The 25883-nt window shown below is 48.7% G+C and overlaps 1 protein-coding gene across 19 annotated transcripts in view; it reads right to left on the bottom strand.

The window, feature by feature from the left end:
- Positions 1 to 25883, bottom strand: part of ZMAT4 (zinc finger matrin-type 4) — a 95004-nt gene that overhangs the window by 48224 nt on the left and 20897 nt on the right. For all 19 annotated transcript variants that reach the window (XR_006181482.1, XR_006181481.1, XR_006181489.1 and 16 more), the window contains exons 2-5: positions 19373 to 19474; positions 11063 to 11152; positions 7649 to 7805; positions 3048 to 3272 (exon numbers count right to left, since the gene is read on the bottom strand). Coding sequence is in view for 2 of the 19 variants with exons in the window: in XM_042886243.1 (XP_042742177.1) it covers positions 3048 to 3272; positions 7649 to 7805; positions 11063 to 11152; positions 19373 to 19474 (574 nt within the window). In the remaining 17 variants the exon portion in view is untranslated. The remainder of the gene's footprint in view (positions 1 to 3047; positions 3273 to 7648; positions 7806 to 11062; positions 11153 to 19372; positions 19475 to 25883) is intronic.

The raw sequence follows: 25883 nt of genomic DNA on the forward strand, positions 1-25883 counted from the left end.
ACACTGCTCAGAGTCAATGCAGCAGACAGAGGGTGCCAACAGCTGCAGAACCAGAGAAAGGAAAGCATACCATTTGCCCCTCACAAGCTTCTAATTAATCAGAAAGCACTCAGATCTCCCAGCTTTATAGACTTTTCTCCTTACAGTAACCTCTCTATGTACTTTTCCAGTCCAGGGTATCCAAGCACTGCTGAAGCCAAAAAGAATATTTGGAAAGACACAGAACCACGCAGGGCTCAGAGGCAGCTGCCCAGGGACACTGTGGTCCCCTCAGCCATCCCATGGCTCTCACAGAGCATCATTGTGCTCAGAATAATGAGCACTGAGGCCCCGGCTATTCCCCTGCTTTCTGCTGCACGGATCGGGGCCGTTCCTCACCACATTCAGAGGCTGCAACCACTTGGGAGCTTTCTTCCCAAGAGGATCAACGCATCCGTTCAGCTGAGGTCCCCTCCACGGCAGGGAATGGAGCAGCTCTGCATGCAGCCCTGCGTGCCGTGCCAGAAAGAAGGGCAGAACAAAAGCAATTGCTGGTTTCTATAAACGGAGCAAACTTGGCAACAAGGCACAGAGGGTTGGTACAACTCGTGGGAAAGGATGAGGCTCTCCTCTTCTGCACAGCACACCAGTTAACTTCGTCGTTCTTTCACCTTGGGAAAAGAATACAGCGGTTGCAAAGAGGAATGACAGAAACAGGCACTCCTGTGCCTCACCTAACATGTTTGCACAGCAAAAGCAGCGTGGCTGAATGTGCATTAAACACCCGTTTCCCTCCTGGACATCCTTGAAACAGAGAGATGGCAATCAGAGCTTCTGACTGCTGCTATGCAGGCCGAGGCTTCACATAAATTAAGCACATAAATGCAGACCTAAATGTTCCCAATCCCCCATTCTGTTGTCTCCCTTAATAGCCTGCATGTAAGAGACCCATTTCTGCTCTCCTCCTCTCTTTTGTATTTAACATCCCAAGAATTCCCCGGGCATCATGGGCGGTATTAGCATTGCTGCATTAAACACACATCGGCATTACAGTAAACCATTGATGCTCAAATAATTCTGCCTTGTTCTCTTAGGAAAAAAAAAATAAAAAGGGAGGGGGGGGAATTTTAAATTCCAGTGTCAGGTTTCTGCTTCGCACTGATTCACTTCCATGAAGATCTGAACAGAGCATTTCAAGCTCAACGTGGAAACACAGAGGTGTGGGATTCCTACCGCAGGCTGCTGTTCTCTGTAAGAACAATTATAATGCACCCTGCATTCCTGCACTGATCCCAAGCAGAGAAAGCTGTTAGGAAATTCTGTCCTGTCCATCTGCACATTTACTTTGGTGTCCTCGTGACACATCAGCATTCCCTCCCTTGAATCATGACACGCGTTCATGTAAAATTGAATGCACTCATATCCATTTGATAAAATATTAAAGAATGGAGTCATTAATGTCATTCTGCATGAAATGCATTAGAACACATTCCAGGAGAGCACTTGTTCAATCACATTTTACCAACCAAAATTGACAGCACAGAATGAAAAGTATTTATAAAGCATATGAGGAAATTATGAGCCAGGAAGGAAAATTCAACTCCTTTGCAAGACAGCATCCACACCTGTGGCAATTCATCCGTGCACAGAGAATGTAAAGGCTGTGGGTGATGGCATCCCGTGCAGCCACTGATTCTGCCCCACTGCTGAGTTGCATCCCAACCCCACGCTGTCACCTCTGCTGCTCACCCCAAGCAGCCCTCAGGCAAACACCCAGAGCCCTGGGACAGAGCATTCATGGACAGCTAAACCTCATACAGATGGGAGAAATGGTGCTGCCACTGAGGCTCCTTTCTCCCCTCCCCTTTGCCACTTCAAAACAAGACTTCAAAACTGCAGGATGAGCACTCGGCAAGAAGAACCAATGCTTTTGTTTCCTATAAATATCAGCTGTCCAAAAATATATCTCTATTCTTATTTCTCGAATACGCATTCGTATTTATCAATAAATATTTTATTACAGCCGTTATCAAAACATCAAAGGCTGCTGAAATGTTGTGCTTTGACTGACACTGCTCATCCCGGGCTTACATAACGCATCAAATGTTCATCTCCCACAGCAGACAAAATAGAATTAATATTTCAGTTGTGATGGGAAAGCTGGGGATACATGGAGAGGAAATGAGTTTGCATTCCAGCCAACACTGAGGCTGCAAAACGAGCAGTGGGAGCAGACAGAACTCGGCCATGACCCGACCCTGCATTGCAGGACACCTGCAGCAGTGCCCCAAACCTCCAGCACAGCCCGGCTGCCATGGAGCATCCCTGAATGCTGCTCTGGGAGCAGCCCACAGCCCCATCTGCCATACAGAGCAGCCTGCTTGGAAGCACAGATCCTGTCCTGGGCAGAGCACTGTCCTCTGATTGAGGGAGGACTAAGCAGGAGCCCAACCTCTGTTTGCGTCACCGCGGGTTTGTTTACAGATAATGACATCCCCCACCACTCCCAACCTTGGCAATTCCACGTCCCTGCGTATTTCCACACGGTGACTCAGCCCAATGAATCATTTAGGATGTTTGAATCACCCCGGGCAGCACCGGAGGGTCGGGGTAACAGAGCAACGCACAGCGCACTGCGCGGCCATCGGCACTTCAAGGAAAACTACTTCATTTTCACAAGGAAAGAAAAAAAAAGAAAGCTTTCTTAAAACATTAACCCAAGGTGGGCAAGCCAGGCTTCTCCCATGCGGTGCCGAAAATCAAACCTGCACTTTGTGCTCAAGCCCACTGCAGTCAAATACACAGCATGCATGCAGGACTGTAATTGGAGACCGCAGAGAACGCTTTTGCAGGAGGCCCTTCCCTCTCCTCCCGTAATTACATCTCTGTAACAAAAAGCAGCTTTGGGGATGAGGCCACATCCTCATCAAAAGCAGCACATCCCATCCGGGTTGCACCCACGGTGCCTCATGAGCCTCGTGCAGCCCCATGCAGCCCCATGCAGCCCCCTGCAGCCCCCTGCAGCCCCATGCAGCCCCATGCAGCCCCATGCAGCCCCACGCTCTCACCTCTCAGCTCGCCCAGGTCCAGCGTCTTCCCCAGCTGTTCCAGCAGCTCAGCCCTGGCTGCGTTCTTCTTGTGCTTCTTGCCATCATAATGCTGCTGGGCCATCACAGGGTTGTTGAACCACGCAGCACACAGCTGGCAGTAGCGATCCGAATCCCTGCGTGGCTGAGGTGGGGATGCTGCTGGAGGCCGATCCACGCGGGGCTGCTTCAGTGAGCCCAAGGTCTCTGCAGGAGGAAAAAAGCAGGCATCAGTGCTGTGCTGCACCAGGCTGCCAGAGCCCAAAGCAGAGCTGTGTTGGGCACAATAAGCAGCAGTTATTTCACAGAATGGCTTGGCTTGGAAAAACAGCAATGCCATCAGCTGCTCGGGATAGAGAGACAGGTTTATAACCATCTCAGGATTATTACTTTTCAATGTGTTTGGTCTTGGAAAGAATAAGGAAAGCTGTCACAATTTTTAGTGTCACAGGTGAAAAAACTGCTCAGTAGTCATTCTGCTCACTCAAATGTTGCATTATGGGTCGACGAGTGCAGCAGCCACGACCTTAATTTGGTCCCATTTCCCTTCAGATTCATACAAGGCCGTCTGGGGTCACAAACGTGACCTAAATAACTGCAAGAGAAAGAAGGGTGATGGGTCCTCACTCTGTGAAGCCATTGGTTTCCAATGGCCTTGCCTGCCATTGGTTTCCTGCTACGTACAACATAAATCACAAAGCCTTGGAAAAGCAGGACAATACAATGCAGATAACACCGGGATGCAAAAATGCACAGCTGGTCATTAATTATCACACCTCATTCAAAAATGCCTTCTTTTTTGCTCCCAAGTTTTTTTCCAGATGAGATGCCTGATATCCAGACAATACACCATGGTCACTCCGTGCTGAGAAGGGGCAACTTGAAGGCTGTGAGCACAGCATTCAGTGCCTGCGTGATTCCAGAGAGTTCACATTGCTGCAAATCTTCTGCTGACCTGCCCGGAATGAGCATCTATTAACTTTCCTGAAAGAAATCGTATCTTCCATCTCGTGTTACTTACAACCTTATCTATTTCCAGGGCTTTATGAGCTCCCATTGTCCTGATGACAGCTGCTGGGGTGTCGGATGCTCACTGCCCACAGTGCTGCTGGTGCTCTGCTTTGGAGGAGAATTTTCTCACCTCAACCATCGCGCCCTGCGACGCACCCAGCGCTGGCAAAATGAACTCTTTGGGGTGTTTGTTAATAAGATGACTGCAGTCATGAACTCCCGCTGGTGATGTTTGTTCTCTTCGTTTGACCATCCAGCCAACCGCCCGCTCACTGCCTTTGGATTTATTTCACCCCCTCCAAAAGGATTCCCATCACGTGGCCTCCATGTAACTCTGCACTGCACCAGGAGAGATTTCCATGCTCCATCGCTGCCTTTGGAGCACCTCAAAGTGCAGCCTCAGAGCAATGTGCTTTCAGTGCTGCTTCCAGCCCCGAGCCCTAAAGTTAAATCTGATGGATCCTCTGCTCAGCTTTCTCCCTGTTTGTATGTTAGCTGCTGCCAGAGGGGAACCACGGAGGCTTAACTCTGCAGAACTGGTGGTGTCTGCAGGAGTTACATCTCCTGCTCCTTAAGGAGACCCGAAAGCAGCATCTCTGCTGCAGGGCTGAGCAGTGCCCCCACCTGCAGCCCCCAGCCCCACACCCACCCGGTGCCTGGGGTCTCCCCTCAGCTCCCACATCACAAAGCATTTCCTCAAGGCCAGTTTACAGCCCCTAAGGCGTGCTGAACCCGTCCTGACAGCCGACAGAAACACCCTGCATGTTCCAAATCCTCCTGCAAACAAACAGATGAAAGCTGACTTCCCACAAAGGTGGATTTATCGTTCTGATCTCTGGTACGTAACAAGAACTGAACAGGAAACATCACCATTCCCCGAGCTGCAACACGAACATTAATAATAAACACTCCCAAGACGTTAAAAATGTTGCTCTGTCCTAACACACAGACATAAAAGCTGTGAGTTTGACTATTCCAAGTATTTCGAATGCTAAACAGCTCACGACACTCTGCCTTACATTCCCCTGTACTGTGGGAGGGAAGCGAAAAGCCTTACTTTGCTGCATGAGGCAAAATGCAAAGTTAGAAACACTTAGCACTCTGCTGATGAACTCATGGCTGACTCTTTTTTTTGCTTGTACAGTTTTGTATTCATAGCTGTGCGTAAATGGTGCCCAACCTGTCATCACTGCTGCTCTCCAAGAACTAAAGGAGGAGAGAGCAGCTGAGCCCCAGCTGAGGGCACTGCATGCCCTGTGTGTGGAGCAATGAAGGCAGCAGCTCTTTTCCCCCACAGCCCTCTATAACTCATCCTGGTGCCTGGATGCAAGCTGACGGTGTTGGACATGACTGCAGAAATTCATTGGAAATAGCAGTGACATAAAGCCTCCGAGGGCTACAACTTCCTACAGGAGAAGCAACAGAAAATCATCACCAATGTTGCCCTGTAGTGATCAGACACTGCTTTCCCCTTGTGAGAGCCCTTACTGCTAGGGCCCTCCTCCCTCTTCTGAAAGCACCAGCAGAGAAATTGGAGATCTGTGTTTCATCAGGATGATAAAATAGACAGGGAAGGTGTAGCCCCGTAAAGAGGCTGAGAATAAATCTAATTTTCTGTGAGACTGATGAGACAAAAAACCAGAATATTAAAGAGGGATTTGCTCAGCAGCAGACTGCAGCCGTCAGCTCGTACCGAGCATCTGCAGAGCTGCAGATCCAGCAGGAGGAACTGCCAGCATCAGGGCTGGGATTGAGCCCCTGCAGGTGTCTGCTGGGAGCTTGGGGGTCCCACTGCCTCCAGGAACTGGGGATGGAAATCCAGCCACAGAAATTCTGCAAACGTTTTGCTTTTGTTGAGCACGTTACCTATTTTTCAGTGCATTTTCTTTACTGGAAAACATTGCTCCTGAAAGAGCTCCGGAATTCAGCCTGAATTTCCCTGCAGCTCCAACTGCATTCATTAGTCTTCATTTTGTCCCCTCAACTCATTCTATCACCACACACCACAGAGACATCCGTGTGGATGAGATAACTTCCAGAAACGTGCACAGTATTTCACAAATTCACCCCTCCCTTTACAATCAGACCCCCCCATTAAGCAAGCAGTCAATTCAGAGCTCTCCAGCAATGCTGGGTAGCAGTGTAGATGTCTGTGTAAAGCTATAAACCAGGCGCTGCCATCTGGAGATGGTTTCCCATTTTGGTGCACTCAGCACCCCAGGATGGAGCAGGACGTGTCCCATAGGGAAAGCATTGTGTCCAATGGGCACATTGCTGAGAATGGCTGGAGAGCAAAAAAAAAATACACTTATTAGTGTATTCCTGCATCTCAGCTTCATCAGATCAAGTGTACGGAAGGCTCAATGAGTCCTTGAGTTATTCCTTCCCAGTGATTACTGCAGCTGAAGAGCCCATTACTTACAGAGCATGTGGTGCAGCTCACTTATTGCCTCTGTGAGGCTGATTCAGATGATTAGAAAATTAAATGGAAACACAATGCGAAGCTGCAGCTCTCAGAAGCCATTGCCTGGGGATGGGAGGACTTGCTGCTGTCTGACCATCACCCATCCACACACTTCTCTGCCTTCACTCTCTGCAACCTGGGACCCCCCATTGCATACCTGTGGGCCCAAGAGACAGCACAGCTCCCAGGAGCAGCACAGGGAACTGCCACACCTGCCCTTAATGAGCCTTCCTAGAGTGCCCTCGTTAGTGGGAAGCAGCAATCCACCTACTGGCACAGCCCCTGCATCCCCCCAGGGAAAAGCCATAGCTTTCCTCAAGCCAATGGTGACAAAGGACAAATGATGCTTTCTGCATCAGCATCATCAGCCTGCAAAGTTAAAAACAACAGCAACAAAAGCACACAGACAGATTAAAAAAAAAATCCCTTCTATCATAATTGGTGGGATTTCTGCACGCCTCATTAGGCAGGATGTAAAACACACAGCAGTGCCTGGGCTGGTATTAAATGGGGAGGCTGGTGGCCTTGCATGTGGCAGGGGGTTGGAGATTCGTGATCCTTGAGGTCCCTTCCAACCCATTCTGTGATTCTGTGATGCTCCTATCATGCTCTAAGCAGCTGTAAAGCACAGAGCTCAGTCTGTGGGACAGCACAGCGATGCCAGCGCAGCTCCTGCTCTGTGTGCTGCTGTTATGGTCAGGCACGCTCTGGCACAGCCAGGTTATCTGATTGCAATGTTTGACTTTTAAAATGTGAAAGTTAATAGGCTCGTATCACGCCGAGGAAAAGCGTGAACGCCCATCCGGGCGAAAATCAAAAGGTGATCGATCCAAAACATTTTTAAAGACTGCATTTCCCTTTGAGGTAAAAGCAAATGGGATTCTGCTCCGTGCAGTAACAGGAAAGGTTTATTACATGCATTAGCTAAGCTGTCAAATAACTTCTGATAGTTACGGTGAGGCTCAGCCACTGCTTGGCAGAGCTGCTGCCTTCCAGGGAGCAATTCATGAACACAGAGATGGGCACCTGGCAGGAGGCAGCACCGATGAGCATCCATCTGCCCTAGCTCAGCAGACAGCAGTGATGTCTCCCCACCACCCCCACCTACCTGTGGCCTTCAGCGCCGGTGGCTCACCTAGCAACAGCTTTAACCTTTTGGCATGGATTTTCCCTTGGTAATGCGATTCAGCCACCACTGCTGAGGTAAAGGACATGTTACATAGCGTGCAGCATTTGTTCTTATCCACCGAGTCACCATCGCTGCCCTGCAAGGTGATAGAAAACACAAGAAAGAGGTGCATCATCCCCAGGAAGGAGGAGGAGGACCTGAGTTATGTCAGCTCCGTGCTTCGCATGGGTCCCTCCACCCACACTGCCATACAGCTTGATGGCCTCGATCTCCATTTCACATCAACTGCACAGGCAGCTGGTAAATGCCTTCTGCGATTTGCCCAAATGAAGAGATAGAAGAAGACCCAGGATTGTGGTTGACCCAGTGCTGGACAGCCAGCAATGCTCTCAAGCATGGGTTCCCTTTGGCAACCACAGCACCCAAACCAGCAGCACTGCAGTGACACAGAGCCCCAGTGCTCTATGAAGCTATTCCAGAGCTATGGAATGGGACAGAGGCACTGAGTGAGGACAGCAAGCTCAGAGCTGAACCTGCAGCCAAACCCGACCCATAGTCAGGGTCATCCTTCCCTAAGAAAGAAGCACAATTAGAAGGAGGACTGATTTTCATCGCTTTTTTTGTTATTAACTATAAATCAACTTAAACCTTAAGGAGAAATCTCAAGAGGTGATAAGTACTGTTCCGTGTGCAATTTGCAGCTCTTTTAAGCAGGATTCTCTCAAGATATTTTACGTCTTCAAAGAGAAATCACTTGAAAGTTAAGAGCAGAGTAAAAAAAAAATTCCCAGCCTCTATTGATCATCAGCAGTGGTAACATATACAGAGCCTCCAACAGAGACCGTTTGAAAACCTGATACTTCAGTGTGTAGCAATAGGGTCTCTCCTCTTGTTCTCCTCTTTGGCAATGATTTTCTCTTTCCAATCCAATTTCACAGATAGGCTACAGTTAAAAAAAAAAAGCTTCAAACAACCCTTGGACCCCTGAGCTTCACATCTACACCAATGGATGCTTCCGGGAGAGCATCTCAGGGCATGGGTGAGATGTCACCACCAGACCAGGGGTGCATCCTCAAGCACCCACCCCAACAGCAGTGCAGCACCACTCTGCCCTGCCATGCCCTGAAGGGTAATTATGCCTGGCCTCTTTGTCAGCGGCTGTTTTACCTGTAACCAGATGGGCTGGGGGGAACCTGACCCCGCTGTCTTTTGTCACCTGCTGATTGATGCCTCACTGATGGGATTGTGCAGCCAAGCGGTAAAACAACATCACTCATCAACCAGGGCACAGAGCCCGGCAGCTCCCCATGGCCTTTGTGCTGGGGGCACAAGCCTGCAGCATCCCTAACCCTGCTCAGCCCAAAGCACAGCAAGCAGGCACCATTTAGTTCCATACAACCCACGCTGCGCAAGCTGAGCCGGCGTGCAAGGGATTTTTCTTCCTCCCGTCTGCTTCTGTAACTTTCTCCTGGCAATCCTTCCTCTCTACCCTTTGCAAAGTTGGGGTCACAAGCTCCATCAGCCACAGAGCAGCACAGTCCTGGCAATCACTGTCTGCTTCCCAGCCCTGACTCTGCTCTGCAGCAGCACAGGACAGCCCAGCAGACAGGGGCTTCTCTTTGTGATATTACAAACTTCAAAGCAAATCTCCTGCGTCCAACAGAATTAGCTTCAGCCATTCAGCTGCCTGTTAACAGCTGCTAAAAGGCATAATCCTCACGCAGGGCCAGGCAGCAGCAGTGCTTTGCTGGATGTTCCCTAAGCAATCCTCAAGAAAAGTATGGATTTTTAATCCGTAGATACAAATCTGCTGTCTGCATTTCCTGGGTTTTACTGAGAAGAAAAGATTATCCAAACCCTTGAAATACAGCAGTACGAAACGTGGCACTCAAAGCACTGCAAAGTGTCTTAAATTTGAGTTAATTTTCTGTGCTTGAAGAAGGTTCTGCTGTGAAGGTGCTAGCAGGAATGCAGGATATTTTTATGCTCCCCAAAAAACAGCAGACAGAACTCTCCATGCCATTCAGAGGCCAGGTAGCAAATGCTGAAACTCTCAAAGCCTTTTCCATGGAGCATCTATAACTGCAGAATCTTCTCTTTCTAAGCTGTGATTTGTGGAAGGAAACCAAAGTATTTCGGTTTTATGGCCTAAAGGATAGAACAGAAATGGAATGCAGCTCTGCAGCAGTGCAGCTTTTTGTTTTTTTCTTAGTGGCAGAAATGTACTTGGTTTGCAAGGATTATTTCTAATATTCATTAAAGTCAATACGTCACAGCTTGACTGATACTGGTAGACATCTGAGCTGGGCAATGCAGCTGCATCCTTTATGCAGTAATGATGTTACTCTGCCGCCTCAGAGATGCCCTAAATATTTCTGTTCCCCCTGCATGCAGAATCTTGGATAAAGCTGATAAGCAACAGGGCTGCTTTGCAAACACGGAGCTGTAAACATGGGCAGATTTTCCCTGCCACGTTGGTATGATATTAATAACTTCAGAATGTAGGTCTGGTGTAGCAAATCACCCACCTGGTTCATAAGGACTCGCTCAATTCAGCCCCATTAAGGGGCACTGAATCAGCACTGAATGACCTGACTTCTCGCTGTGCCTTCTTATAAAAGAAATGGGAAGTGGTTCAGCTCCGACTTACTTAAGGTCTATTTGCTTCTGTAGTCACCATCTCAGTGTGCTGAGGTGTGTGTGTGTGGGTCTGGGGCTCATTAGATGTAAAGGAGCTCGTTAAAGAATTATGTTCCAAGCCTATATGTGCATGTCCACTCTCTCTTTCACATCCTGCCATTAATCACACACTAAAAATAGGCACGAGATCCCGTTGTGATGGGGCAGACTGCATCTGCAATTACCCTGCGTGCAACATAAAAGTTCTGCTAAAATTTTAATTACTGCGTGAAGGAGCTTTCAGATCCCTTTGGCAACTCTTGCAGGCTTCTGTCTTTAATTAGAAGATATCTTGCTAAATATTGATAGCATGAGCCACAGCCACACGTGGATGCTGTCTGCTGGAAGCTCAGCAGCAGCTCTCATGCAGCCCAGCACATGGGGAGGGATGGATGCAGACATTCCCCAACCTGCAGCACACCCTGACCCGGCTGCTGCAGGCTGCTTGGACCTTGTGAAGCTGAATAAAAGTCAGATATTGGCTGCCAACATATTCTTTTTCCAATGAAAGAGCATTGCAATAACTAAAAATGCAATTACAGCTGCTGATGCACATCATATTTCTTGTACAGTTTACTGAGAATTATTTCCAGTTACTTAGCATTGTGGCTAATCTAAATGTTACCTCTGGGGACCTGATTATCTGCAGCAGTTACCAAAAAATGCACAGAGGCAATGATTCATGGAGCAAACAGGGACTGGAGGTATACCCACGTTTTCTGAGCGGAGTTTTTTGGCTGGACAGCCTCCATCGATGGGGTGAAGCATGTAATAGAGGCGAACTTTGCTGGCGTGTTTCCGACTCTGGAAAATAAAAACAAGGGGGAAAAAAAAAAAAGGAAGAAATGAGGTTTCAAAAAGCAAACGTGCCTTGTAGAAAACCAAACTGCAGTGATATTTCACGTCCCGTTGAGAAGTGTCTCCAAGTGAAGGACGCCACGTCTCACGGAGCTGAACTTACTGTGGGCTCAGGGCATCTGCTGCCTGCACTGACAGCTCTGTGTTGCCCCTGGACATGGGGAAATAGAAGAGGTGAGAGGAGAGCAATGGTTGTTATCAGCCCATTTCCATTCCAGGAGAGACCGAAGAGGTCAGGGCCATTTGGCTTCAGGAGGAGATGGGATGGCATCACCAGCAATGGGATGCACGCACGCAGACAGAAGCCTGCAGAGTTCTTTCACTTCCAGCAGAATAAAATAAAATAACATAAAGGGAATAAAATCTCACTCTAGGAAATAAGCCAACCGATACCTGCCAAAGGTTTGAAAGAAATTTCCCCCGCGGGTAAATTACCAGATAATTGTGCATTATGTGAAACCTCCTGCTCTGCTGGGAAGCAGCTGCTGCTGGCCCTGCATCACCCTGCAGACAGCACTGCCAGGACCTGGTCCAGCTGCAGCCACACAGGGGTGCTGGGTGCTCTGTGTGCACAGGGAGGGGAAAGGTTCTGCAGGAGCAGCAGGGGCACCTCCTGAGCAATAACTCCATTGGGGAGAGCAGCCTGAAGCCACTAACTATGTGCATCCGTGGCCCAGGCCTGCAAGGCAGCTATTATTATGCAAATGTTCCTCCCAATCTCCATTTCTGATTGCCTCGCAAGAACAACGGCCCCGTAATATTATAATTTCAGATCACAGATTTGCAATTTTAAAATATTAAATTATCATTAGCATGTACTGGAACATTCTTCTTCCCGCGGCGTGAACTTGGAGCTAAATTTGCACAGAGCTAAATTTGAATGCATAAATGTGAACTACGCAATAGTTTATTTTATTTTATTTTTTTTTAATGGAGCAAATCAGTCAAGATAAATAATGACAAATATCTCTCCCTTCCTCCTCTTCCTGCATGCATTTAGGAAATGCTGTTTTGTCCCCGGCAGAGCTCAGCTCTACGCCTGTTGCTCTGAGTGGGGCACAGGGAACCCCTAAAGCTCCACCTCCCAGTGATTAGCAGCCTGGATGGTGATAATTAAGAGATGACATCAGAAACGTTTGGAAGCCAAAGGACAGGTGTGTGCTGGCTGGCTGTGTGCAGCTACAGCCGCTGAGTTCAGCAAACAGCAAAGTTTTTCCGTGTTTTGTTCTGGGTATAAAATGTTTCTCACTTTATTTATGCATTTGTTCAGACCTGAGAATGCCAAGGAAAAGGAATAACTTATGTTTGGCATCATCGTAAACGACACGCTCCTTATGCAGCCTTATTATCCTACGGTTATAAAAGCAGAGCTTAAAATCATCTCTGGCTTTTAGCAGCCAGCAGTGAGTGTCTCATTCCCTCTGAGGAAGCAGAGGTAGCACAGCCCATTTGTCAGCCCGTGTTATCTCTGGCCTTCCCCACATTTACATGTGCATTTATCATCCTAACACCGCAGCCGGAGCGAAGCAGCGACCCTTGGTGTGCTGCTCACCAACAGCCCTGCTGGTTTTCTCCTCCCCTCCACAGAGCCACCAGCAGTGGTGACACACTGGGAGGGTGACTATTGGTAGCAATGCCCCTCAACAGTGATGCTCTGCAGCCACAAGATGAGCTGTGTGGGGTTTGCTGGGTTCCAGCCCTGGAGAAAAGCTGGGAAGAACAGCGCTGCTGGTCCAGGAGGTGCTCAGCACCCAGCCAAGTGCAGGCACCAAAGGAGCATCCACATACAGGGAACACCAAATTGGGATCACAGAGATCCCATTCTGGTCCCTCTTACAGCACGCACGAACCTTAGAAAAGGAAAAAAAAAGCTTTGACACAGACGTAAATTTATGGTCTTCAACAAGAGCACTGCCTTTGAACACGTCTGCTCCTTCATCAATAGGCACCACAACTTCATCTTAAGAGTTTCTGTGCCTCTCAGTGTTCTTTTTGTAGATCTACAAAGCGTTATGCCAAAGGCATTTTCACTTCAATCCTCTGTCTCCAGTGTCTGCAGACAGCTCCTGTAACGGGGAAGAAGTCTATAGACTACATCAGTACTGCACACCTCAAAAACACCCCTCTCTGTGGGCTGGGGAGCTCCGGAGGAGGCTGTTTTCACATAGCAACTGCAAGCTCCTGCACTGCAAGCTCATCTATTGTTGGAAGGCTCATCCATAAAATTAGGCAAATGGATCATTTATATCTCTATCAGATCTATTCTAATCCCAAGGACTGTGGCAGAGGCAGCAGGATCCCAGAGATTCAACCTCAACAAATGAAAGGGCAGAGCCCTACGTTGTGCTAGGAAATGCAATCTGATTTTGCATAAATCGAGTTTTGCAGCACAGCTCTGTCCTGAGCACACAGCAGGAGCAGACAATGTGGACTCTGTGAGCAGAAAACAGCTGAGGACCCGTGGCTGCAGATGAGCCCTGGGACACAGCAATGATTTCTGCTTTTGCAGCCAGGACAGGAAGGGATGAGAGATGAGAGCTCAGGCTTACAGAGGATTTGCTCACTTGCTGCAGTAACTGAACAGATTTTTGTGCATTTCCCAGCAGCAGTGTCCTTGGGAAGGATCTCAGCAGGTAGGGAGTTTCTGACAGAGACTTTGGCTCTGGGTTTGCTGGGCTGCAGCCCACAGCAGCCCCAGGGTCTGTTCCCACCCAGCACCATTGAAATGAGAAAACCTGACAGCTGCAGATATGATCCCAACCACCTCATCAGGTTCAAACCGCTCTGCTGCTGAACTGCAGCTGTTTCTGATCCACCTTCTCCTGTCCCACAGTTGGTTCATTGCCTGCTCTGCACCCACTGCTCACAGCAGGGGCACAGGCAGGGACAGGAGCAGGAAATGAGAGCAGGAACTGTGAGGGCAGCACTAATGGCTGTGGCATCACTTCACCTGCAATAAATTCTTCCCCAGAAGCCTGTTGGTCGGCTTTTAATCCTTTTAGCGTGCACCGTTCCCTTTTTTGCACGCTGTCTGTTTCTTAATTAAATCATCACAAAACATGCAGTCATACAATTACATCAACTGCATTATCTGTATGTGCCCTACTTGCGACCTCCTCGTAAGAGATGAAGGTCAGCTCCCCAGACCTCGTGCAGAATCCCAACCACGATGTCCCCATGGAACGGCCCCACGGAGCCCCTCCTGGAGCTGCAGTGCCCCCAGGGACCCCTTCCACTGGCCAAGAAGCAGCAGTGACAGCACTGGGCATAGGAACAGCCCTTTCTGGTCAACTGAGCTGCAAACAACAGGACCAGTTGACTCGGTAACGCAATAGATTTCAAAATCTATTCAACAAACTTTCCAATTTCTACTGGAATGGAACCAACTTCTCCCTCTTTCTGTGATATAACAACATCCTCTGCTTTTTTTAAATAGAGGACAGAAGTATTTTCAGAAATCTCCTTCCTTTTTCTGCCTCCCCTGCCCACACAACAAGCAAACACTATTGTCAGATCCCCGTTGGTCGCAGAGACAAACTCCGTCTGTTATTCCAGACGCTGCTGGGTGCCAATGTCCTTTTTCTCCCTTTGTCATTTTTGCAAAGCCTCATTTATAATTGACGGTCATTTCCATCCACTTCCTCTTCTTCCTCCATGAGTTAATTTTTTAAAATGTGCCTGTTCCTACTTGTGACTTTGTGAGCACACAGAGACGTGTCCGCAATTCCCAATTGCGTGCAACTGAATTTCCACCACCAGGAAATGCTTCTTTATAGCAACAGGTGGAAACGCTGCCAGTTTGGACACTAATCTGCCCACACAAAGGCAATTAATTGGTAAACTATTCGATACCTGCTCAGCATGTATTCTCTACCTGTCAAACCCAGAGCACTCCCTGCTCTTGAGCCCCACAGAAGCAGCCTTGCTGGGTGCCACAGGGACCTTCTATGGGTTCACTGCACTGCCAGCACGCAGCGATGGTCCTGGCACGGGGTGGGAAGCAGCACCAGAAGGGTTAACACAACCACAGCATCTCCACACCGTGCTCAACCAGCAGCAAACAGCAGCAGCAGCTCCTGCTCTCATCGCATCCCCACGTGCTTGAAACAAATCACTTTTAAAGCATGTCAGTGCAAATCGCTGCTCTGCCCCCGTGCAGTACGTGGGCAGACTTTGTCACAACACAGAGACAACTGAAGGCTCTGCTTTCAAACACCTGGAACCCAAATCCAAACACGGCTTGTGAGTTTAAAATATTAAAGGAAAGCAGGAATCGATACCTGGTACACAGCAATGCCTCCCTGAGCACCATCAGCACAAAGCAGTGTGCTGCTGCTTCCAGCCCACAGCCACTCTGGCTGTTTGGGGACATCCTTGGGGCTGCCCCATGACCTCTGCCCCATGTGACCCCCCCCAGTGCGTTTGATTTCTCAGCAGTCCAATGAACTTGGGCTGTTTTCAGCCAGAAACGGGAATTGCACAGAGGAGCCACGGAAAGGGAGCTGGGTGAGAAGGCTTTATTCGCGTTGCTGCTATTTAGCAATAGATTTGGATACTGGGAGTGCATTAAAAATAATGTTTGGCCATTAATGTTGACAACAGCACAGTAACACGGAGCCTCGTAAAGTACCAGCTGAAGCTAAAGAGGTTTCCTGAAGCAGCTCTGAGCAAATACTACATGCAGAGAAGGCAAGGGGCATCACAACAGCCCCCCCATAAGTGCTGACACCAATGCACACCTCCCACAGACACTGCTGGGTCACACACACCTCACTGTGCTTCCCTGGCTGCTGGCACATGGCACAAAGCAGTGCTGAGGGAGCCTGCAGAAGGTCCCTGTGCGCACACACAGGAACAGAACAACACCTGCAGCACCCAAACCGCGCACAAATTCTTCCTTTAGTCTCTTTGTAAAGTCAGAGCAGCCACTAAAAACTGTGTCATGTCATCCAGCACAACAAAGCCAATTCTCCACAGCTGTGGGAAGGACGCAGGCACAACGTTGGACACATTCTCTCCTACTCCAGCCCGTGTGAAATCAAAGGTTGCTCTCTCTAACACAAACCCAAGGGGCAAACAGCAATGCTAGCACCATTACTGTTCCTTCACCAGCACACAGCCAGCACCAGTGGGCACCAGTGTGTCTTTTCTGACTCCCCACCCTGGAAATGCCCACACAGCATCCCCTGAAGGGAGCTCCCACCAGACACAGAACATCCCTGTGCTCTGCTGCAACACGTATTTTGTTAACAGGAATTCATGCTTTTAGGTTAATATGTGCACCGTGTTCATATTTCAGATACAGGATTGGCTTTCTGAGCACACACATTTTGCTGCTTGGAGCACCAACGTGCCAACGGTAAACAATGTTTATTATTCCTCCAGACAAACCATCACCCTATGCAAAATATCCCAGAGCAGGACAGACTTGTGGAAGCGGATGAAGTTGGGCACCAAGCAGACGAGCAGCACTGATGGAGCTGTTGATGCTGCCCATCCTGCTCACTGTGGCAGGGTGAGAAATTCCAAAGAGCTCTCAGCTCCCAGCGATGAGCCAAAGGGCACAGCACTGTTTTTGTTCACTGTTTTTGTTCTGCATTTCAATTTTAATACACCTTGCCTCTGCCCTCCCCCTGCCTCCACAGCAAGCGGTGAAGCAGCGTTCCCTTATGCCACAAGGTGAACCAATAACAGCAAATCCACGTGATGTATTCCTGGGCATCTCTTCCTACCAGCCTGCTGCATTTCTTCATTTTAAATGAAAAAGTAAAGTACTGCCTGAACACCTGAAGCAATAAAGATTACCATGAAGGAAAGCGTTATAGCAGCTTAAGGAGCAGCGTAGCGATGAGCATGCAGCTCAAGGTGGGATCTGAGAGCAACTTTGCATATTTGGTGATTTTCCTGCATGATTTTCAAGGAGAAACTTGAAAATGAAAGGTAACATCTTTCTAATGGCTGTGAACGCCTCTGTGCAGCAATGAGGACTTGGAGCTGACTGAGGAAGCTTATCTTTCTAACTGTACACAGCAGCACACCAGAGGGATTGCTACAGCCCTGTCTCAAAGACAGAAGTGGAAGGAAGTGTTAAATTATGGGTGATTGGATGCAGAAGAGCAGAAATCCTCTCCGGAGCAAAGGATTTCAGTGCAGTTGCAGCAAATGATCCACATTTCTTCCTCCCTCTCCCTCTTTGTTTGGCACGTTCCACAGCACTTCCAACATTACTGCTGTCCTCTGATTTCTCCCACACGTGGCACAGCAGCTCCACAGGGATGGAAAGGTGAGCAAAGGTGCCACAGATGTATCAGAGAAAGCCAGAGACGGGACTGCACAAAGCACATAAAACCAGGGCAGGATTTTGCTGTATGTCAGGTTGGAAGCAAAAATATGCTGCAAACACACTGATTCTTTTGTCATTTTTTCCACTACACTTGCCCTTGGAAATAATACCGCTTAATATTGTGCGACTGACATCAAATTATTTCTTATTCCTGGCAATGTAGTGCAGCAGAACAGGAGAGTTATTGGTGGATGACTTGGAGAAGGAGATGAGACAGCGATTGGAACTGACTATTCCTGTTTGGCAAGATAAAGCATCCCCCTTTCATAGACTGTTTTCCTCTATTTTCTTACAGAGAAATGTCTTATTCTGCACGCACAAAGGAGCCAAGATCCCAATGCCTGGCACAAAGGCTGCAGATCTGGGCTGTGCTGGAGAGCTAAAGGCTGAGCTGCCCTTCTCCCTGAGCTCAGTGTGGGTAAGGGCACTGCTGACCAAACCAAACCAACCACAGGGGAAAACGCTGCACAGCCCAATAGGCACCTCAGCATCGTGGCACTGCCGTGCTGGGAGGTCCCAAGAGATGACACGCAAGCACAACACACCTCAGACTGGAAATACACAGCAAGAAAACCTTGTTGTTTTCCACGGTTTGAAAACACCTGCTAGAAATTAATGATTCAGCTCATACCTACAATTAAAGGCACGGAAGAAAAGAGATTGGCTGAGCATCCCACTGCTCGCACGGGTTGCTAATGCTGTTCCTGCAGCAACGTTTCTGCCTCCGGTGGAGCAAACCTTGGCAGCCACTCACCCGTTGGCCCGGAGCTGAAGGTGTCCCTGAGCTGCAGCCCTCCTGTCTGCCAGGCTCCGTGCTGCAGAGTGCAGCCAAGGGAGCACTTACAGGAAACGTCTCCAGGAGTTTGCCAAAGCAGAAGCGTCAAGTGCCTTATAAATAAACGTGCATTATTGTTGTTGTTTACTAATCCAGCACAGCATCCTTGGATACCGTGCACCCATTAAGCTTCTCGCACGTCTCCTGTGGTCGCAGGGAGACAAGTGGTTCTTCATTGCTAAACGCTCGCAGCAAAACTCCGGGGGAAACTCCATCTCCAGGGCCTCGTATCACACAGTGTCTGATTCTGCTTGAGCTGCTGCAGACCCTCTCAGTTCACCACGTGCAGAAGCAAGGCGCAGCCCAGCCTCTCCATCCCTGCAAATACAGAGACCCTCAGTCCCAGGCTCCCCATTTGTGAGGCTGCAGGGGGGGGCTCAGACCCAAAGCCCCAAGAAGCAGCATTGCCAGGCAGCAGTTTTCTTTCTGGATGGATCTCGCAGCAGCGTGCCTTTCAGTAATTTCCTCCCTCGTTTAATAGGAATTTATTTAATTTTGTTTTGAAGATATGCAGTGCCGTTAATTGCTGTTCTAACATGTCTCTAATGATATATCCCTTCTAATTGTTTATTGCTTGCCTACCTCTTAAGTGCTTGAATGCATTCACAAATACTAATCTGTTCTCTGCACAATCAGCTATCCCACTCAGCAAAGTACAGCGAAGCACATTTAAAATAAGGACTTGCATTTGTTTTGCTGAACTCTATAGCAATCTCCTTGCTAGCCACATTTCTTTGCAACCGTCTTTTAGCAGAGTGTAGCCTGACTTTGCAGATTTAGGCAGGCAAAATAAAGCAAGCAACATTGCAAGTGACATCATTTACAGCATAATGTAAAAGCAAAAAAACACTCTTTTGAGTTCTGACTTTTCAGAGAGGTGCTTTGAAGGCTCGTGTACCCACTTCATAGGAGAACAGCTGAAGCCACGGGTGTGAGAGGCACCGATGGAGCATCACAACCCACCCGTGATGAACAAAGAGCATCCTACCTCATAGTGAGCCACGCGCTGGGACTCGGATATCAGCTGCGCGCTGCACACTCTGCAGTAACTTTCAGTGAACAACTCCTGGTCAATGTCAGAAGATTTCATCTGTTCACGGCAACAAAGAGAAGAGACAACAAACAGATTTAGTTCCAAAGCAGAAGAAGTTGTGTTCGATGGAGGTCCCTGTGGGCCAGAGGTCCTTGGCAGTGCAGGATGCACGCAGGAACCTTCAGCTTTCTGCCCACCATGCAGGCACCCACGGGTGTCAAACCCTGCTTTACAGCCACGCTGAGCCCAGGCAGAGCGAAAACCACCATTAGGAACTTCAGAGAGAGGAAATTCAAACCAAACCAAAACAAACAATTTGCAATTCAAGAGGGAAATAGAGGCCAATGCTTTCTGACTAATGCCAAGATAAAGCGTCTATTAATTCATAATCATAACAAACCCAGGCGCAATGAAGACTGATAATGTGGTTTTTATAGCATTTATTCTGCTGATTGGGAAGGAAAACAACACGACAATAACCGAGTTATGAGCTCTCATAGCAGGAGGCAGGCGGGGGAGGCCCTGCCAGCTGCAGGAAAAGCTCCTTTTGGTGCTCTGGATCTGCCAGACAAAAGGTGCAAACCCTGGAGCTCCCCTGCTGCCCTCACTCACTGATTCTGCAAATCACTGCTGGTTTCCCCCTCTTTCTTCCTGGGTTTAATCTTCATTTACTCTGTCTGGAGTACTGCTGTATTGGGAAACTTTCAAAGACGCCAGAAGAACCTTTTAGGAGTACAAGTAGTGCTGCAAAATTGCATCAAAGGCAAAATAAAGTGGGAGAAACAACCTCTGAAACACAACAGATTGACACGAGGCAAACCGAAGAATCTCATTAAATCTTAATCCAGCAGCCAAACAGAGGCGTATCGCCTTCATCTGCATGCAGTCTGCAGCACTCACAGTATAAACTCTCACTGAGAAAATCAGAGTGAGTCAAAACTGCTCAGTGTTAACTCAGCCCTTCCTGCTCTGATAACAGATCCCAGGTCTATTTTGCCTCTGAATTACAGCCATGTGAGTGGAGCTGTATCAACACCCCCCCCTCCCATCCCCTTTATTGCAGCAGGGGCTAAATGGGCTTATCCAAGAACAAGATTTAATGTCTTTTCTCTAAGCAGTAACTTCTGACTCGGAGACAGGATTTGTTAGCTTCAATATTGTCTGCTCGGTTTTATGCACCATTGTTACAACAGAAGGATGAAATGCATCCCAACAGGTGAATGCAGTCATTATGCTGACAACGTGAAAGCTCTGCAGCTTTGTGGAGTGATTCATGTGTAACTACTCAAGTTCCTTAATAAAGTCTTGCTGGAACAACAGACTCTAAAGTAATGCATCAGGAGCCCATGGCAGACTGTGCAAGACAATTAAATTAGTGTTAAAAGGTAACTGATCTGGAAATCTTCTCTTCAGTCACCATCCCCAGTATTTACACAATGTTTGGAAGTGCTGGAAATGAGGAATTACCACCACGAGATCACACGTGTCTGGCCTTGGTTCAGACCTCTGCTGTGCTCCCATGCACAAGCAAAGCCAGAGGAAAGCTTGAGGAGCGTCGCTTTCACCCAAAAAGCCAACCTCTGTGGCTGGCTTTCTGCTCAGCCTACAGCAGCATTCCCCTACCAGCACCCACCTGAACACACCGCCCTTGCAGAGCTACCACTGAATCCCAGATACCTCGAGGCTAAGTTTGAACTCAATGCCTGTTCAGAAAACAGACTCTTACCTGTCCTACATCAGCATAACAGGAAGGCAAAAATCCCCTTCTCTTTTCACTGTGCTTCTTCACTGCCTCTCTGCTGCCTGAGAGCATCTCCACGTAGCCTGGAGTGCCACTCTGAGTGCTGACACTTGTGCACACGGCAGTGTGAGCTGCTGGCTCTGGACACAGCTTTTGTGTTCATTGATTCATTCACATTCCCCAAATATTTCTTTTATTTTCCATTCCAGGATAACAACGCTGCTATGGCAGTATATCAGAAAGGTGCTAAGGAAACCTGCAGCCAAACAAATGAACACACACACACCTCTACATCACATAAACCACACTGCCACTGCTGGAGGACACCGGGGACCCTGCACAGCAACTGCAGGACTACGCCAGCATCAGCTGGGACCCACCTGTCCCCTGCAGAGGGGTCTGCACTGCAGGCAGCCCCACTGGTGGCATCTGCTGCAAGGGCTCCGTCGGCAGCAAAGGCAGATCCCAGACACGAAGCCTGGGGGTAAAGAAAACAGTTCTGTTGTGTCACTCCCTGACCTAAAAACAGTGCTTTCATGTGCTCCAGAAAGGCCTTTCCCCCTCCCTCCCCTCGCTGTGTCTCAGACAAATTCTGTATTGTTTTGTGGGTCAGTGCCAGCAGTGATTTATTAACTTCCTCTACCTGAGAGTGTCATAAAGGGAGTCCATCAGCAATTAATATTTATGCATTTCTAATCACTTAATTCCTTTTTAACTCTCCCTGCCTACCAGCACCTTACAGCTCGCAGAATTGCTGGGTTGGGATGATCCCCACCTGCACCCTTTGCCAGAAGGGATCCAGGCTGTGCCCCACCAGCACCGTGCTGGAGAAGTGCAGATGCTGAGCAAGGAGAGATCTGTTCCCTGCATGTTCCCAGAGGTTTTCTTGCTGAGAGCTGAGGAATTAATGTGCAATTTACACCCCGCCAGCCAGACTCAGTGAGCAGAAGCATCGGGCTGCACTGCATGGTGTGAGCACCCAAAACTCCTTGTCTGCTCCTCCTCAGGTGCAGATATGGGTGACGGGGCTCCCACCACAACCATCACCTCTCCTCCTCTCCCTACAGCAGGGTTTATGACTCGCTATTTCCTCATGTTGGCACTCAGGTTTTGGTGTTCCTCTCCTGCTCCGTAACCCCTGCACATATCAGAATGGCAAACTGTCATGAGAGCCCTCATTTTAAATACCTTCTGCCATATGGCCACGATTCTTCTCAGCAGTTTCAGTGACTATAACGGCTTAATGAAAATCAATTTGATGGGGCTGACTCCAGCTTTTGGCAACCACCAGGAAGATGCTAAGTTGCATTCAATTTTTAGAGGAGAGAAATCAACATCTTGACACCAGAGACATCTCAGTGCTCTTTTCCAAACGCAACAGTTCTACGATTCTACGACGTACCCAAAGCCACATTGCTTCTTTATGGAGGTGTGCTGCAGCTGCAGCCCAGCAGATGTGGACACGTGCTGTGCCACACTGGGATGTGAGCACCCAGCTCTGAGCCATGGATGTGGTGCTCCATCACTGCTCAGCGTGAATTTCTGCAGAGGCTCGTTTTTCATGTTGCACAGCCAAGCACAGGGAAGGCTGTACTACAGAGCACTGAATTCAGCAACTCCATTTCTTGCAGTCAAGAGGAGAAAAATGTTGTCCTTCATACCATTTACTCTCAAGGGCCTTAATCACCTTTCCCAAAATTAACTGCTTCCGAAACCCCTGCACTGAAGCACCAGAGAAGTGACGACTGAGCATGTGCACGAATGCCAGAAGCAAGCAAGCCAAAAATTAAATGCCCTGATTTTCATTTTATGAATTATTGGTGCCTGTCACTCTCTCATGGATTAACATCTCATGTAACACTTCCTGTTATCTTCAGTTGTTTAATTTGTCTTGCAACAACAAAAAAAAAGTCTATGCTAATAATTAATGTGCTTTCAGCAACTGTGTCACCGCACTTACAAGAAAGCATCTGAAGAAATGCAAAACACTGCCTTTTGAAGTGCTGTATTTCAACACTATGACGGATGGCTGAGCCTGTTCCATGAGTTCAGTTCTCCTCAGGCTGCATGCTTTGGGGTTCAGCTTGCTCTGCTCCAAACCAAGCTGCTCTGTGCTCCTCCAGCTGTGCTGCACATCTGTCTGCACCCCTTCCGTGCTTCACTTCCCCTGCATCTCTTCCCTGGTTCAGGGTTCATCCACCACCTCCTTCCTTCTCTCCTCTCCAGCATCAATTTGCCTCACTCCTGCCTTCAGTCTTTGATGCATTTTGACACGCTTTATTGGAGCTTTGAAAATCAGAACAAGATTGTGTGTGGCGTGAGCTGGAGAGCAGGAGAAATGCCGCACGTGTCTGCTGCATGTGTCAAAACACAGAGGAAAGGCTGAGGGGAGTGACACGGAGGAGATGGAACACGGACACAACCTCTGCCAGCCAAAAACCAGCGCTGCACAACTTCCCCATCCCCAGCAGCTCTGTGCTAGGAGCCACCTCAGCACAGACTCAGACAGCAATGGAGAGAGGGCACATGCAGCAGAGAGCATGACCCAGTGCCATGGACTGCTGCATGGGTGGCAGAGGTGGGATGCTGCAAGGTTTAAAGGGAGGAACGTTGCAATTTGGAGAGCAGCTCCGTCCCTGCAACGCGTGCAGCTGGTTATACCTACAAATTCTTTTGATTATTCACACTGCTACGGTGCGGCAGAATTTAATTGCGAACATGCTGACTTGAATAAAAACGTATTTAAAGAGAAGATTGATCTATTGTGACTGATTTAATAAAGTTGGTGGGAACAGCACTAAGAGCAATTGTATTTCGTGCCTCACTGTGTGCCCAGCACACCTCAAGGACGAGGCTTTGGCACCTGCCCCAGAGCAGCCCGGTTGTGCAGCTCAGGCCTTTTCTCAGCAGGGATGTGCCCAAAAGAAGGGGCCAAAGCAGCCCTCATGCAGGCTCTGGGGACAAAGGGGCTGACGCAGCCAAAGGCAGCAGAAGGACTCACTCATATTGGGATGCAGGAGCGGATGGGGGCAGGAAAGCGCAGCCCTGGGGCTGTGTGCTGCACGGCGGGCATCGCGGGGCTGGCACTGGGTGCCCAGCAGGCTGGCACACTGCAGAGCCAGGGTTACCATGTGATGCTCGTGGTTGCTATGGAAACAGTAGTTTCTCATGGAAAACACACATCAATAGTCCCTGTGCCTCCCAGAGCAGAGCGCAGTCAGCGCTGCCAGGGTGCGGGCACACAGGTCACGGGCTGCCCAGTGCTGGGTGCCAAGGCTGTGCTGCAGAGTGCTGTGCTGCTCAGCCCCCACGTGCAGTGCCTGGGTACCACCTCAGTCTCTGGGTAAGCAGGACCTACTTTTTTCCCTAATGATGTACAAAGCGGCAGGAAGCGAGTCAAGCTGAATCCCGTGCCTGCAGCTCGCAGCCTCTGGTGCTTTGCATAATCAGTGCTTGTCATTCCCCATCAGCTTCAGCTCAGCAACCCAGGAGGCAAAGCCCTGTAAGGTGCCAATGAGCTTAGAAGGATCCTTTGGAGAACAAATCTGTCCATCACTGATGGGGATTATTTTAATACTGCATTCCTCGATAAAAGTCTGCGCGCCGGCCTCGCTGGCTGAGCTAAAGCACCTCTACAGAAAACAGCTTCAGCCTCAACAGCACAAACTCCACATCAGTTTAATGTCACCGTTTGTTTGAAGCCCAGCTGCTCAAGGAGGCCCAGTGGCTCTGCCCAGAGCCCCCCCCCCTCCATTGCACTGACCCATGGACTCCGCTCCCTCCAGTTCCAGTCCACTGCTGTAGCAGAGCTTTTCATGATCAGTGAAGTGATTTAGAAACCAGACACCAGGAATGCAAATGCTGTGCATCTCAGTTCCCTCGTTAGCATGGGGTAGCTAAACCTCTGGCCTAATTTAATTGCACTTGCAAATTCCATGGCCTCTAAAGGGTATCAGCAGATTTCATTAAACTTCTTCCTATTATCATGTAATCTGTCAATTAACTTTGCATGCAACTGCAAACAGCAAGGAGATTTACCTTAAGTAAAACATAAAACATTCGAGTTCCCCCTAAAGTCTTTTCTTTTGCTTTGTCCACCATTGATTTTTGGAAAAGAAATCCCTGCATTTGCATTTGTGTTATTTAAAGAAGCCAGATCATCTCACACTCATCCATTAAAAAAACACAACACACCTCTATTCTCTCCCTCATCACCAGATGAGCAATGAGAAATGGTTAATCAATGCCCATTGTAGTATTCCTGGTGTGAAAGGGTCTCCAGAAATGCAAACTGTTCTGGTTTTGGCTGGGAGAAATAAGCTGCAGTTGCAGAAGGGCCGTAGCCAGGTGGGCTGCAGGTTTGCAATGCCTCCTGCAGACAAACCCAACACAGGGGCTGGGAGGGCCTCAGCTCTCTGCACTGCCCAAGGACTCCCATTCCTATGTGATTTATCAGTGGCACCGAGAAGCAGTGGAAAGGTATTAAAACAAGGTGATGTATTTTATGCAATTTTAGTTTTCAAAGCAGGGTTTGTAAATTCTCACAGCAGAGCGGCAACAGAACTCACTCAGCTTCAGAACAAAAAGCCCCAAACGCCAACCAGCCTGCATTACAGAAGGAGATTATGAAAATGCTGAAGAGTTTCGTAAATGTGGAACAGTGACGATACCTGCAGATGGCACTGAGCTGCTGATGGCACTGAGCTGCTGATGGCACTGAGCTGC

Source organism: Lagopus leucura, unplaced genomic scaffold (assembly GCF_019238085.1).
Source record: "Lagopus leucura isolate 7727_CA_CO unplaced genomic scaffold, USGS_WTPT01 Super-Scaffold_100056, whole genome shotgun sequence".
NCBI classification, from domain to species: Eukaryota; Metazoa; Chordata; class Aves; order Galliformes; family Phasianidae; genus Lagopus; species Lagopus leucura.